The 11,669-nt window shown below is 58.6% G+C and overlaps 1 protein-coding gene and 1 long non-coding RNA gene across 2 annotated transcripts; one reads left to right on the forward strand and one right to left on the reverse strand.

Moving 5' to 3' along the window:
* The first annotated feature begins 2,403 nt into the window (after nt 1–2,403).
* Nucleotides 2,404–5,433, forward strand: LOC125918577 (uncharacterized). The gene is made up of 3 exons (XR_007456483.1): nt 2,404–2,547; nt 3,837–5,101; nt 5,301–5,433. It is a non-coding gene; the product is annotated as an uncharacterized LOC125918577 (long non-coding RNA).
* Nucleotides 5,434–9,848: 4,415 nt separating this feature from the next.
* On the reverse strand, nt 9,849–11,248 carry LOC125918569 (calmodulin-like). The gene has a single exon (XM_049624564.1). The coding sequence runs from the start codon at nt 11,193–11,195 to the stop codon at nt 10,542–10,544; it is 654 nt and encodes a 217-aa protein (XP_049480521.1). The 5' UTR covers nt 11,196–11,248; the 3' UTR covers nt 9,849–10,541.
* Nucleotides 11,249–11,669: the final 421 nt, after the last annotated feature.

Raw genomic sequence — 11,669 nt, forward strand, 5'->3', positions numbered from 1 at the left:
CGACTCTAACAACTTGATAAAATCTGCAGAGAAAGAGGCATCACTACGCCCTCGTTTGCAAACAGAAAAACCAGGGCCAAGAGACTGCCCAAGATCTAACTCAAGGTCAGCACCAAGGTCGGCCTACTCCCTTCCCCGCCACTGCCACCCCACACACCGTCGGCACGAAGGCTCCCCAGATGTATTGCCTGTTCCTTCTAGAACTCATAAACTGAGCTCTCCGAGGCCACTCGTGACGTCGGCCTGAGCAGCTGGAGCGGGGAAAAGGAGGGAAAACACGGAGGTGGCAGAGTCCGGTCTGTTAAAGGCAGGTCTCCTCTGCCTGGAGGCTCCCAGTCCCTCCCGGGCCTCCTGTCCTGGCCACCAGTGGCACACGCCGACCTGCGAGGGGCACGCAGCCCCACAGTGCAGCTGAGTCCCGGTTCCGGAGCTGGGCGCTCGCGGCCGGCACCACCCGGCCCGTCCCAGCCCACCCCTGCCCGGGGAAGGCGAGGACCTGAGGACGCCGATTGCGGCGCCAGCACTTTCCGAAAGCAGGAAGCCCCACCCCTCGCCCCGCCCCGTCTCGCGGGAAACTGGCAGGTGGAGCTGGGCTGCAGACCCCGCCTGGCCCTGCGGCGGGCCCGCGTCCCCGCCCTCCGCCCAGGGCCTCCCTTCTCCCAGAGCCACCTCACAGCTCCAGGGCTTTTAAGAGCCTCCAGCCGAACCTCTTTTTACCAGGGACCCTTGCTTCCCAAAGTGTGTTTTTACCAACCAAACTGAAACTGCTTTTCCCGGTGGATGTGGGGCGCCCCTCGGAACGCGCATGACCGAGCTGCACTGAAGATCCCGTGGGAGCCCGTGCGCCCCTCTCTCTACTCCTCTGTGAGTAGCTGACATTGTTTCCCCACCCCCACTCCTGCTGTGACCGGTCAGCCCAAACATGGTGGCCTGAGGGCCGGGAGCTCACTCCGGCCTCTGCCCCACTTCACATGCCCCCCGCCCCCGCCCCCACCATTACAAGGTGTCCTGCCGGAGGAGACTACAGAGGTTGTTAGAGTTCTGGGTAGGAGGGAGGGCACGCTCATTATTTCCAGTGAGACAAGGATCTTCAGACCCCGCGATGGAAACCAGAGAACCGTTCGTTGAACGTCAGAAAACTGACAGCATCGTCAGTGTCCATCCAGCAAGCCCCGCAGGATGGACGAGGCCCTCCCGAATGTCTTCCCAGCCTCAGAACCCGCACCAGCACCTCGAGCAAGTGCGGAGCCCGCGTGGCCCTACTGGAGGAGCCCTGTCCTGCGGAGCCTCCGCTCTGGGCCCCGAATTGTAGCCCTGAGGCCCCACGGAGCAGGTCTGAGTCTGAGGATGTCCCTCAGGTACTCAGCGAGCTCGGTTCAGGCCTCCCCTGCTCTAGCAAGGGACACCCCCCTGCAGCCCGCCGGGGCAAACGCCGCGGGCTCTTCTGGATCCTTCTTCTCTGATCCGGTCCCAGCTTGTCTCCACGTTGAGAAGGGAGGTGCCCGGAACTGAAAAGGACGGCCGTCTGCATGCTCATCGGTCCTACAGAATGGAACCCAACTGCCGGGCTGTCGACAAGGAGCGGGACAGACAGACTCCAGCCATCATGAAGCTCCCGTCCTGGTAGAGGGGGCGGGGGATGAGGGGAAACGGTCGAGGACAACATCAGACAGTGACGCTCCGCAGAGCGGAAGCAGGTCCCACGACGAGGCATGACCAGAGGTCAGGTGGCCTCTGTGAGGGGCTGACATTCGTGCTGAGATCTGAGTGACGAGAACAGCTGAAGCGAAGTCCCCAGTGCAGCAGCAGACCCCCTTCTCTGCCGCCTTTCGGTAAGCCTCCCCCTGCCCCGCGTCTCTGCCCTCCTGTGCCACCCTGGCTCCTTGCTGGGGCAGCTCAGCAGCGCGGGGCCCGCCCGCCATGGTGGCACTGGGAAGGAGGTCCATTCTCAAAGAGAAAACTTCGAGAATTTCAATGACCTTCAGCAAAGTGAATGGCGTGGCAGTTCGGGGAGCCCATCCCCCTCCCCGCAGGGAAGCATTCTGGGTGGTGGAGGGCCCTTCTCCAGGGCCTGGGTCTGCTTCCAAGAAGAAAGAGCCGGGGTCCAAGAGACAGGCGGAGAAGGGGCCTGGAAGGGGGTGCTGTGCAGTGAACCCAGAGCTCTCCCCTGAGCACACGGTGCCCGCTGCCCAGTGGTCGGCAAGGCCAGCCAGGTGCTGTGTGGCCCTGCTGAGATGGCCCGTGTTCCCATGGCAGGATCAGTCCCAAGGCCAATGTGGTGACAGCGCCCCCAATGTCCCTGATGGGCAGTGCTGTGGGGTGGGCACTTACTTGACCACCAACACCGGTGCCTGGAATAATCCTGCTCTGCACGTGTTTGTTGACAGAAGAGGGAGAGGCGGAGGAGGAAGGACTCAGCGAGCCTCTTCCACACCCGTCCCCACAAGAGCGGGCCCCTTGAGTGCTCTCTCCCTCCTCGTGTCCTAGGGCAGGTGGCTGAAGTAGCCCGGAAGTCCCCTTCCCCACACCTGAGCAGCTGGAATGGAGGTAAGACCCTTTGGTGTGGGGGGGGGAGGGTTGCACAGGAAGCCCTGGGGTCACCTCTACCTCTTGGCCCCCCCAGTCCCGGCCGGAGGGCGTTCGGAGCTCTCCTCCCTCCATTTCTGGACCAGGCCATCGGACACCGGGCAGGCCCCGGGAGCCTTATGAGCCGCACACTCTGCCCTGTTGCCCTCGGAGGCTGAGGCTCTCTGGCTCCCTGCGGTTCTGAGAACTGAACGTGTTTTCCCCATCTGATGTGGCAAGAGGCCACTCGTGTCCAGCGGTAGCCGGCCCTCCGACCGCAACAAGAACAGGGGTAACCCCCTGGGTGGGGTGGACCGGGTGGGGCCCCCCTGAGAGCCAATGACTTCTCCCTCCTGACCCCCCCCCCCCCATCAGCTCGGCTCAGCTCATCAAAGCGGCCTCCTCCTCCGGGTCCCTGGCTCCCTGCTCTGCTTCCTCCAGCACCTCGAAAGAACCTTCCCAGAGCACAGATGGGACCGTGCACCTCCTCTGATTTAAAACCTCCCTTTGATCTTCTGGGGAAAAAACGGTGCACTCAGAACGCACAGATGATACTCCTTATCGAAAACAAGCTGTTCCGGGCACCACTGCCTTAGCAGAGAGCGTAACCGACTTGTCCAGGGTCACAGGGCTGGTGACTGCCTCCACTGGGATTTGAAAAGAATTCCAAACTCATGAGAGTCGAGGCCAGCTGTCACGGGGCCCCTCCAGCGTCTCCCCTGCCTCCCAGGGAGTGGGGATGCCCCAAAAGGCAGGGCGCGTCCCGCCATCATGCTTTGAGCCTCTGCCAAGAACGCTTTCTCACCTGTTGGAGGTTTCCCCACCTCCAGTACCCAGCACGAAGCCACCCCTCGGTGTCTCATGACCCTGGAATCCATCGACGACACACCTGCCTCCCACTGTCTTTGCATATGGTTGTTTCTGCCCACCTCTCGTCCCCCTCAGAGGGCAGAGGCTGGTGCGACATTTCCCTCCGTGTCCTCACAGACCCGCGATGAGGTGGTGCTCCAGGATGGGTGTCCCCACCGCCACCGCCGTCTCCACCGTGCTGTCACGACCACGAGGCTCTGGACGCGGGAGAGCACGCCTCCCCCCAGAGCACGGACAGCCCCCTCCCCAAGATTTGACTTCCCTCTGGGTCAGAGGTCAAGTAGGCAGAAAGGCAGCAGAAAGCCGAGTTGGGGAAGTGCCTGGCACCAGAGTCTCCGGGTGGCAGAGTGGGTCCTGGGGCTGGCAGGTCACCAAGCAGAGCACCATTTGTTCCCAAACAGAGTGACTCAGACCTGATTTGTGCCCCAGCACCTCCCACCGCAGGAACCCGTGACGACCAGTGCCTGCTTCCCGGGATTCCTGTGCACAGGCTGTGCCCGTCTGCCCCGTGGAGCAAAGGAGGGGTTGGGGGTGTGGGCACCTGGGGGTGTGGGTCATGGTTTCCAGGGACGCCCTGGGGCAGTGCTCCTTACCCTTGGCTTCTCATTCTTGGCCACGCAAGCACCTGAGAGCGCAAAACAGGTGGTCAAGCCTGGGCCCCCGGACCGAGTTGGGGGTCAGAACATCAGGGGACCCACGTATGGCCTTTCTCAGCAGCTCTCTGGTGCTTCAGTCGTGTGGCTGAGACAGGAATCACTGGGCTCCAGGGGCGCCTGGATGGCATCTGACTCGATTTTCGCTCGGGTCATGATCTCACAGTTTGTGAGTTCAAGCCTCAAGTTGGGCTCCACTCTGACATCGTGGAGCCTGCTTGGGTTTCTCTCTCTCTCTCCCTCTCTCTCTCTGCCCCTCCCCCATCCCTCTCTCTCGCTGTCTCTCTCTCTGTCTCTCAAACAAATACATTAAAAAAATGAAATAAAATAAAAGGAATCACTGGGTCCCAGCGAAGGGCAGGCACAGGCTGGAACGGTAGAGGTGAGATAGAAATCGGGTGCCAGTGCCCTGGGCGTGAGGACGGTCTGCAGCGGGGAAGAGGCGAGGGTGCCCCGAGGTGGTAAACAACTGCAGATGGGCAAGAAGGAGCTTGCAGAATGGGGCGCCTGGGCCCTTTCCCAGATACGGTAAAGCCAGAGAGAAGGGCGGGAGGAGCAGGGGAGCTGGCGTGCGGGCTGGGCGGTGGCTGGGAGGCAGGGGCAGGCCTGACTCCGGGGTGCGAGGCTGGGAGAGGCCGGCTCCCCTCCGGCTAGAGGGTCACCGAGCAGTCCCAGTGAGTGAGGGGTATGGCAGCCATACTGTGGACCCTCAAATCGGGTCTGGTTTACGGAGGAAATGGGACACGATGTCTTATCTAGATTTTTCCTGAGAATCTGGCCCACGGAGGCCCTGTGCCGGGGTGGCGGAGGGGATGTGCCCTGTGAAGAGCACTGATCCGAAACCCTATAAACTGGTACAATGGCATCGATGTCCCCGTCTGTCCTGTGACTCACAGGCCCTGGAAACTCCACATTTCTACACCGAGAGCAGGCGAACTTGCGGCCGTTAGGTTTTAGCGTCCACCCGGCTGGACCGAGGGACACCCAGATAGCTGATGAAACATTCTTTCTGGGTGTGTGTGAGCGGGGTTGATGGGGGGACTGGGTCCAGCAGGTGGCTCTCCCCAGTGGGGGTGGGGGCACCGCCCAGTCCATCGAGGACCCAGATGGAACAAAAAGCCAGAGGAAGAGCGAATTCGATCTCTGTTCTTGAGCTGGGACACGCCTCTTCCCCCCACCTGAGACATGGGCGTTTCTCGTTCTCGCTTTCAGACTCAGAATTTATACCCGAGCCCCTCGATCCTCAGACCCTAAGACTCAGGCTGAATGACACGGCAGATGGCGGGACTTCCGGGCCGGTTCCTATAATAAATGTCCTCTTACGTATCTCTATGCGTCCTATCGGTTCTGTTCGTCCGGGGCAGCCTAATACAGGATCGTTGGAGTTTTAAATCTACGCGCACTGTTCTTGTGGTTCGCGGGGGACAGGGCATGAGCGAGGTGTCCTCTCTCTCAGGCACATCTCCAGTCTTTCCTTGTTGAGCAGACATTGCAGAGATCCCCTGTACTCCTGCGGGCATCTCTCAGGGGTAGAGGTGATGCCTCGTGGGGGAAGGAGCCCACTCGGTCACCCAGCATCTAGTGCGGATGGGGGGAGGGTTTACACTAGATCAGCCAGAGCCCTGGAGTCCTGCGCTCAAGGAGTTGACAATCTCGTGTGAATGTTGATGAGTCTTATATTATTATTTGGGGTTCTGAGGAAGGAGACCAGGCCTCGTTCACAAGGCCTCGTAATACACGATGCACCTTGATGGGAATGGTGTAAAGAGGGAGAGATTCATGCACTCCAAGGTGTGTATCTGCCTATCTGGAAAGCTTCCCGGAGGAGGAGGCATTTGATAGGGACCTTAAAAGAAAGGCCTGTCAGGAACAGATATAAACTAGGATTTTCAAAAATCCAGGGGCAATTCAGTGAAAAAAAAAAAAATGTATTATTTAGTATATGGAAATTAAAATATGTTTGGACTAGAAGTTGAATAATTTGTCTGCAATCAATGTACTGATTAGTAAGATCTTGAAGGATTTGAGGGAAACTTTGCTTTAGTTCAGATTAGTTTTGTTTTCACCAAAGCTGTCTCTCCCCAGCTGGTTCCAGTAGACTTATTAGCTCAGTTCTGCTCGGCTAAATGTCAGTTTTGTGGATGAATCATGCTTCAGACACCGAGAGCCTGTATCAAATACTGCCTGAAACACACACAAAATATCCTCTTGACTGAGACAGTTAATACATCCGTGAGTTAACAGAAGTCCTAAAGCAACAGCCTATATTGAAATTCTATTAGAAGAGACTTAATTTAGGGGCGCCTGGGTGGCGCAGTCGGTTAAGCGTCCGACTTCAGCTCAGGTCACAATCTCGCGGTTCGTGAGTTCGAGCCCCGCGTCGGGCTCTGGGCTGACGGCTCAGAGCCTGGAGCCTGCTTCCGATTCTGTGTCTCCCTCTCTCTCTGCCCCTCCCCTGCTCACACTCTGTCTCTCTCTCTCTCTCAAAAATAAACGTCAAAAAATTTTTATTAAAAAAATTTACATATATAAAAAAAACAAGAATAAAAAACAGAGAACGGTCATCTTTATCAGATTGTGGTGTGAGGTTCAGGTGAGCTGACAAATAATTTCCTGAGCCAGAACACTGAACAAAGCTAAGACTTTAAACTGGATGAGAGAAACGCCAGAGAAATATTCAAAAAGCCGTCAGCCATCTCAGCCCATATGAATCTCTGCCATCCTCACAGTGTTTTTACCAATAATTTTTTTTTTTTTTTTTTTTTTAGTAAATTGGGAAATACCGGCAAGTTGGCCATTTGTGGAACTAGTCTTGGCAAACGGATTTTCACAGAAGTGGCTTTCAGAGAACTGAGTTTCCTGAAGTCACTGAGAACCCTGTGGGCTCTCGGGACGCTTCTTGCCTGCTTCCAGGTCTCCCTGGAGTTCTAGGCTGGGGACGGGGCTGCTGCCTGAACCCCGGGGGTGTAACCAGACCCCACCCTCAAAGATCTTTCGGGAGATTGGCAGTCGACGCTCAAGTTGGTTCTGTGTCAGGTGCAACCGGGAAGTCCCTAAAACCCAGAGTGCCGGCTTCCAGAAGGTGCTCCCCTCCATGGGTCCCCGCTGACCCTCTCCGCCAGCCCTCCAGCCCCCAGGGGTCAGTCCTCCTCGGGGCCGCCTGGGTCTCTTCTCCGGTGGAAGAAGCTCTGGGTGGGGGGATAGATGAGACACTGCTGGTGGGGCGGCCCCCGGGGCCCTTGAGGTCGGGGCCGCGGTCTGTCCCTCACCGGAGACCTGAAGAGTCCCTTCCTTTCCCAGACCCTCAGACTCCACGCTTGCTCTCCTGGGGCAACACATAAAGAGGGGTGCCCGCTGCTTTGTTCCCGCCTCGTGGTCCCATCGAGCCCTTTTCAGGAGCACCTAGCCCACCAGGGAGCAGCCCCCTCTCCTAGCTCCCGGGGCTGCCCCTCTACGAGCTCCGGTCTTTCGAGGGCCGTGTGCTCTGTGTTCAGTATCGTGCACCGTAGACGTGCAGAGATCTGGGGAGGGGAAGAGCCAGCATCCCTGGAGCCACAGCCAGCGTGAGAAACACGACAGCACGGGCGCCTGGGGGGCCCCGGCCGTTAAGCGTCCGACTCTCGATTTCGGCTCAGGTCGTGATCTCACAGTTCGTGGGTTCAAGCCCCGCGTCGGGCTCTGTGCTGACAGCTTGGAGCCTGGAGCCCTCTTCGGATTCTGTGTCTCCTTCTCTCTTTGCCCCTTTCCCGCTCATGCTGTCTCTCAAAAATGAATAAATGTTAAAAAAAAGAAAAGAAAAGAGATTTTTACACTCCACCCGCACCAGCAGTGGGCTCTCAGACATTTGGGGCCATGGGACAGTGAAATACCAAAATTAATTTGGGGCACCGATAGGACTTTTCGTTTGTCAGAGGAAGAACATGAAAAAAACATCCCACAAAACTATCATCTGCCATCACAGTGGCTTTGTGGGAGAAAGGACATTTAACACCGAAAATACAGAAAGAGCATATTCTCAGAATGTTAAAAACTGAATACACTTAAGCTGGTCAAAAAAGGTCTTCATTTCTCTTGTTTCCATACAGAGCCTGGAAAACTTCATCTCGGACCAGCTTGGTATTTAGGAGTCACTAATTTAGAAACTCAGATTTCTGTGACCTATGTGTCTAAGGGGACGGGGACTTTCTGGAAGGAAGCACACCCAGCCTGACCTCGGGGAGAACCTCTGGCTCCCCACCCCTGACCACACCAGGTCTGGCAGCTGTCTTGGCCCCACCTCCTTATCTCCACATCTTTACCTCCAGGAGATCCCAGCTTCCGTCATCTTGTTCCCCCCCACCCACCCGCCCCTCCCCCGCCTCCCTCAGAACCTGGGGGGGGGGGACCTGAAACTCTTTCCCTGTCTCAGAGCCCCCAGCCCTTCGGCCAATTCCCAGCCCCCACCCAGGACCTCCCCTGCTGTGTCTGACACCTGCTGTGTTGGGGGGGCGGGGTCTGGGCCATACCTGGGGACTTGTTCTGCACACAGGACTGAGAAGAAGGAGGCAGCAGCGTGTGAGAGTCACAGGAGACGGGAGTGATCCACTGAAGATGTCAAATGGGGGGAAAGAACAAAGAAAAGCATCATCTGGGCACCAGCCCCTCCCGTCCAGTGACCTGGCCCTGCCCCTCCCACTGGGGGACAAGCTGGACAGGCTCTGTCACTCACCCACCACCCACCCACCACCCACCACCCGTGCTGGAGTGAGGGGCAGGCGGTAAGGGCGGGCGCCTGTATGTTACAATAACCCCCCAGGTAAGGCGGTTCTGACTGCCCCCTTGCCCCCGCCCCTGCCTGAGCCAGAGCCACAGAACTGCTGCAGCTGAGAGAAGATAAAGTCAGTCGTCACCAAAAACCAAAGAAAACCTCGTTTCATGGAGGAGAAAGGAGAAGCCCGCCGTTGAATGGAGGAGAAAGGAGAAGCCCGCCGTTGAATGACGCCCAGAACGGCACGGCTGTGTGCAGACAGTGCCGGAAAACATCATGTGCTTCCCGAATCCTGAGCCCCCACGATCCTGACGCCCCTGCTGCCCAGCCCCCCGACTTCATTCTTTTTTATTTTATTTTATTTTTTTAAGTTTATTTATTTTGAGACAGAGAGAGCACAAGTAGGGTAGGGGCAGAGAGAGAGGGGGAGAGAGAATTCCAAGCAGGATCCGGGCTGTCAGCACAGAGCCCGATGTGAGGCTCGAACTCACGAACCGTGAGATCGTGACCTGAGCCGAGATCAAGAGTTGGATGCTTATCCGACTGAGCCACCCAGGCGCCCCACCCAGACTTCATTCTGAGGCCACCCTGGTCCTGTTTCCTCACGTGCAGGGTGCCCTTGAATGAGCCATCTCTGAGGACCAGGACGAGGGAGCCGTGGGAACTCCAAGCTGAGGCGGGCAGCCTCCAGCAGGTCCGGGTGTGGGGACCACACGGCAAGGCCACGAAGCCCCGTTCGAATGGGGTTGGGGGACGGCAGAGGAGGACGGCTTCTCACGGGAGAGTGAGATGCCGTCAGCCAGGAAACCTCTTCCTCCCTGAGCCGGGCGCCCCAGGACCTGGCCGTCCACCCCCAGGACGCGGCCAGACCCTGGCCCCACCCCAGGTGCTGCCCCCGACACACAGTGTCCAGCCCGGAGCCTCTGGTCCTGCCCCGTGAGGCCCCTCGAGTGAGGTGGGTCTGATCCCCCGGTGTCCCCACCTTTGTCTTTTTCACCTGTAAGACCCTGCATCTCACGTGTAGGACACACACACACACACACACACATACACACACACTTCTTTTTTTTTTTTTATTTGAGCCTACAGAACAGTTGGCTAAATGCAAGGAGTGATGACTTTATGGTTTGTGGTGTAGACAGTGTTTCCATCCCAGGCTCCGGGCTCCAGCCTCCGGCCTCCGGTCCTGACCCAGAAGCTCAGGCAGACCCTTGAACCAAAGAAACGTGCCTCTTCTGTCCCCTCCCAGCCCTACACGGCCGCCCGCACCTGATGTCCTCCTGGGGCATGCGGGGGAGGCCAAGGCAGACCATCTGGCCCACCCAGGTCTGCTCCCCCACTAGGCCCGAGCGCAGGGCGTAGAGGCGCAGAAGAACCCCAGATGCCACCGCTCGGGGCCTTCGATTTTCCAGTTTCCAACCAGATGCGCAAGCACCGCTCTCAGAGTCCAATTGCTTTTATGTCAGCCATCACATTGCTCTGGGGTCCCTCACCGCAGCCCAGTGAGGCAGGGGGCCTCCCCGTTTCTCTACAGGAGCTGCTCCGAGGTCTCACCGGGCAGACGGGGCAGAACCCAGGCCCTCCCTCCAGTAGGTAATTTCCCACCCCCCACCCAGACTCCCCCTTTACATCTGTGCCACGGAAGCAGGGGCCCCGAGAAGCCACGAGGACCAGAATCAGGCAGGAGATGGGCCCCGGGCCGGGCCTCACTTCTGAGAGAGGATGCGCACGAACTCCTCGTAGTTCACCTGCCCGTCCTGGTCCACGTCGGCGCCCTGGATCATGGCGTCCAGCTCCTCCTGGGAAGGATTCTCGCCCAGCTTGGCCATGGCCTGCTTGAGCTCGTTGACGCTGATGTGGCCGTCGCCGTCCAGGTCGAAGGCACGGAAGACTTCCCGCATCTCCGCCTCGCTGCCCGAGGACTTCATGATCTTGGCCATCTCTGCCAGGAACTCGTCGAAGCTGATGTGGCCGTCGCCATCGGTGTCCACCCGGGCGATGAGCTGCTTCAGCTCGGCTTCTGACGGGTTCTCGCCCAGGGCCTTCATCACGGCTCCCAGCTCCTGGACGTTGATCTTTCCATCCCCGTCCTTGTCAAACCTGGAGAAGGCCCCCTTGAACTCGGCCACCTGTTCTTCAGACAGCTGCTCTGCCATGTCACGTACACCTGTCACAGAGCTTCCGAGCCGGCTGCCACTTGGCTCAAAGGGCTCACGTCGGAGACGGGGACCGGCGGCTGGGACGGGAGGCTGTGTCTGTGTGAGGGCAGAGCTCCCGTGGCAGTCTTGCCATGGGATGGAACCCCCCTCCTTTTCTGCATTCGGAGCAAAGGGAGGAGGAAGGCTCTCCGCCCTCCCCATGTCCTTGGGCGAAATCCTCCTCCCAGGGAGGGACGCACCAGCTGCAAACCAGAAAGGCCGGAATTTGGAGCGCAGGGCCCGCCCAGGAAAGCCTGGAGGGAACCAGCATGGGGGCCGTTGGAGGCCAGCCAGCCTCTGCTAGCCCCGATGGCAGACCTGCCACTCTAGAAGCTTCTCACCCAGCTGATTCTCACAGAGACCATGGCTGGGGAGGGAAGGGGAGCCTCCCTCGGTGGACACAGCAGGTCCCGGAGGAGTGGGGGACTGTCTGGCATTTCTATTCTCTTCTTGGAACTGTTGTCAGCTCTGGCCTAACAGGACGCCCTGGTGGAGGCAGATGGGTGGCAGAAGCCAGTGGAATTCTACCAGGGCGGAACCCTGGGCATCATGAAGTTCCCAGGCCACGGAAGATGCGCCTAGGTGCCCGCAGCTTCAAGACAGCAAGACGCCCGCGTGCGTGCAGAGCGTGATGCA

The sequence above is a fragment of the Panthera uncia genome, chromosome B4, assembly GCF_023721935.1.
Source record: "Panthera uncia isolate 11264 chromosome B4, Puncia_PCG_1.0, whole genome shotgun sequence".
NCBI classification, from domain to species: Eukaryota; Metazoa; Chordata; class Mammalia; order Carnivora; family Felidae; genus Panthera; species Panthera uncia.

Bases quoted from the DNA above. Each gene is read 5' to 3' on its own strand.
- LOC125918569 (XM_049624564.1), bottom strand. From the start codon at position 11,195: ATGGGGAGGGCGGAGAGCCTTCCTCCTCCCTTTGCTCCGAATGCAGAA.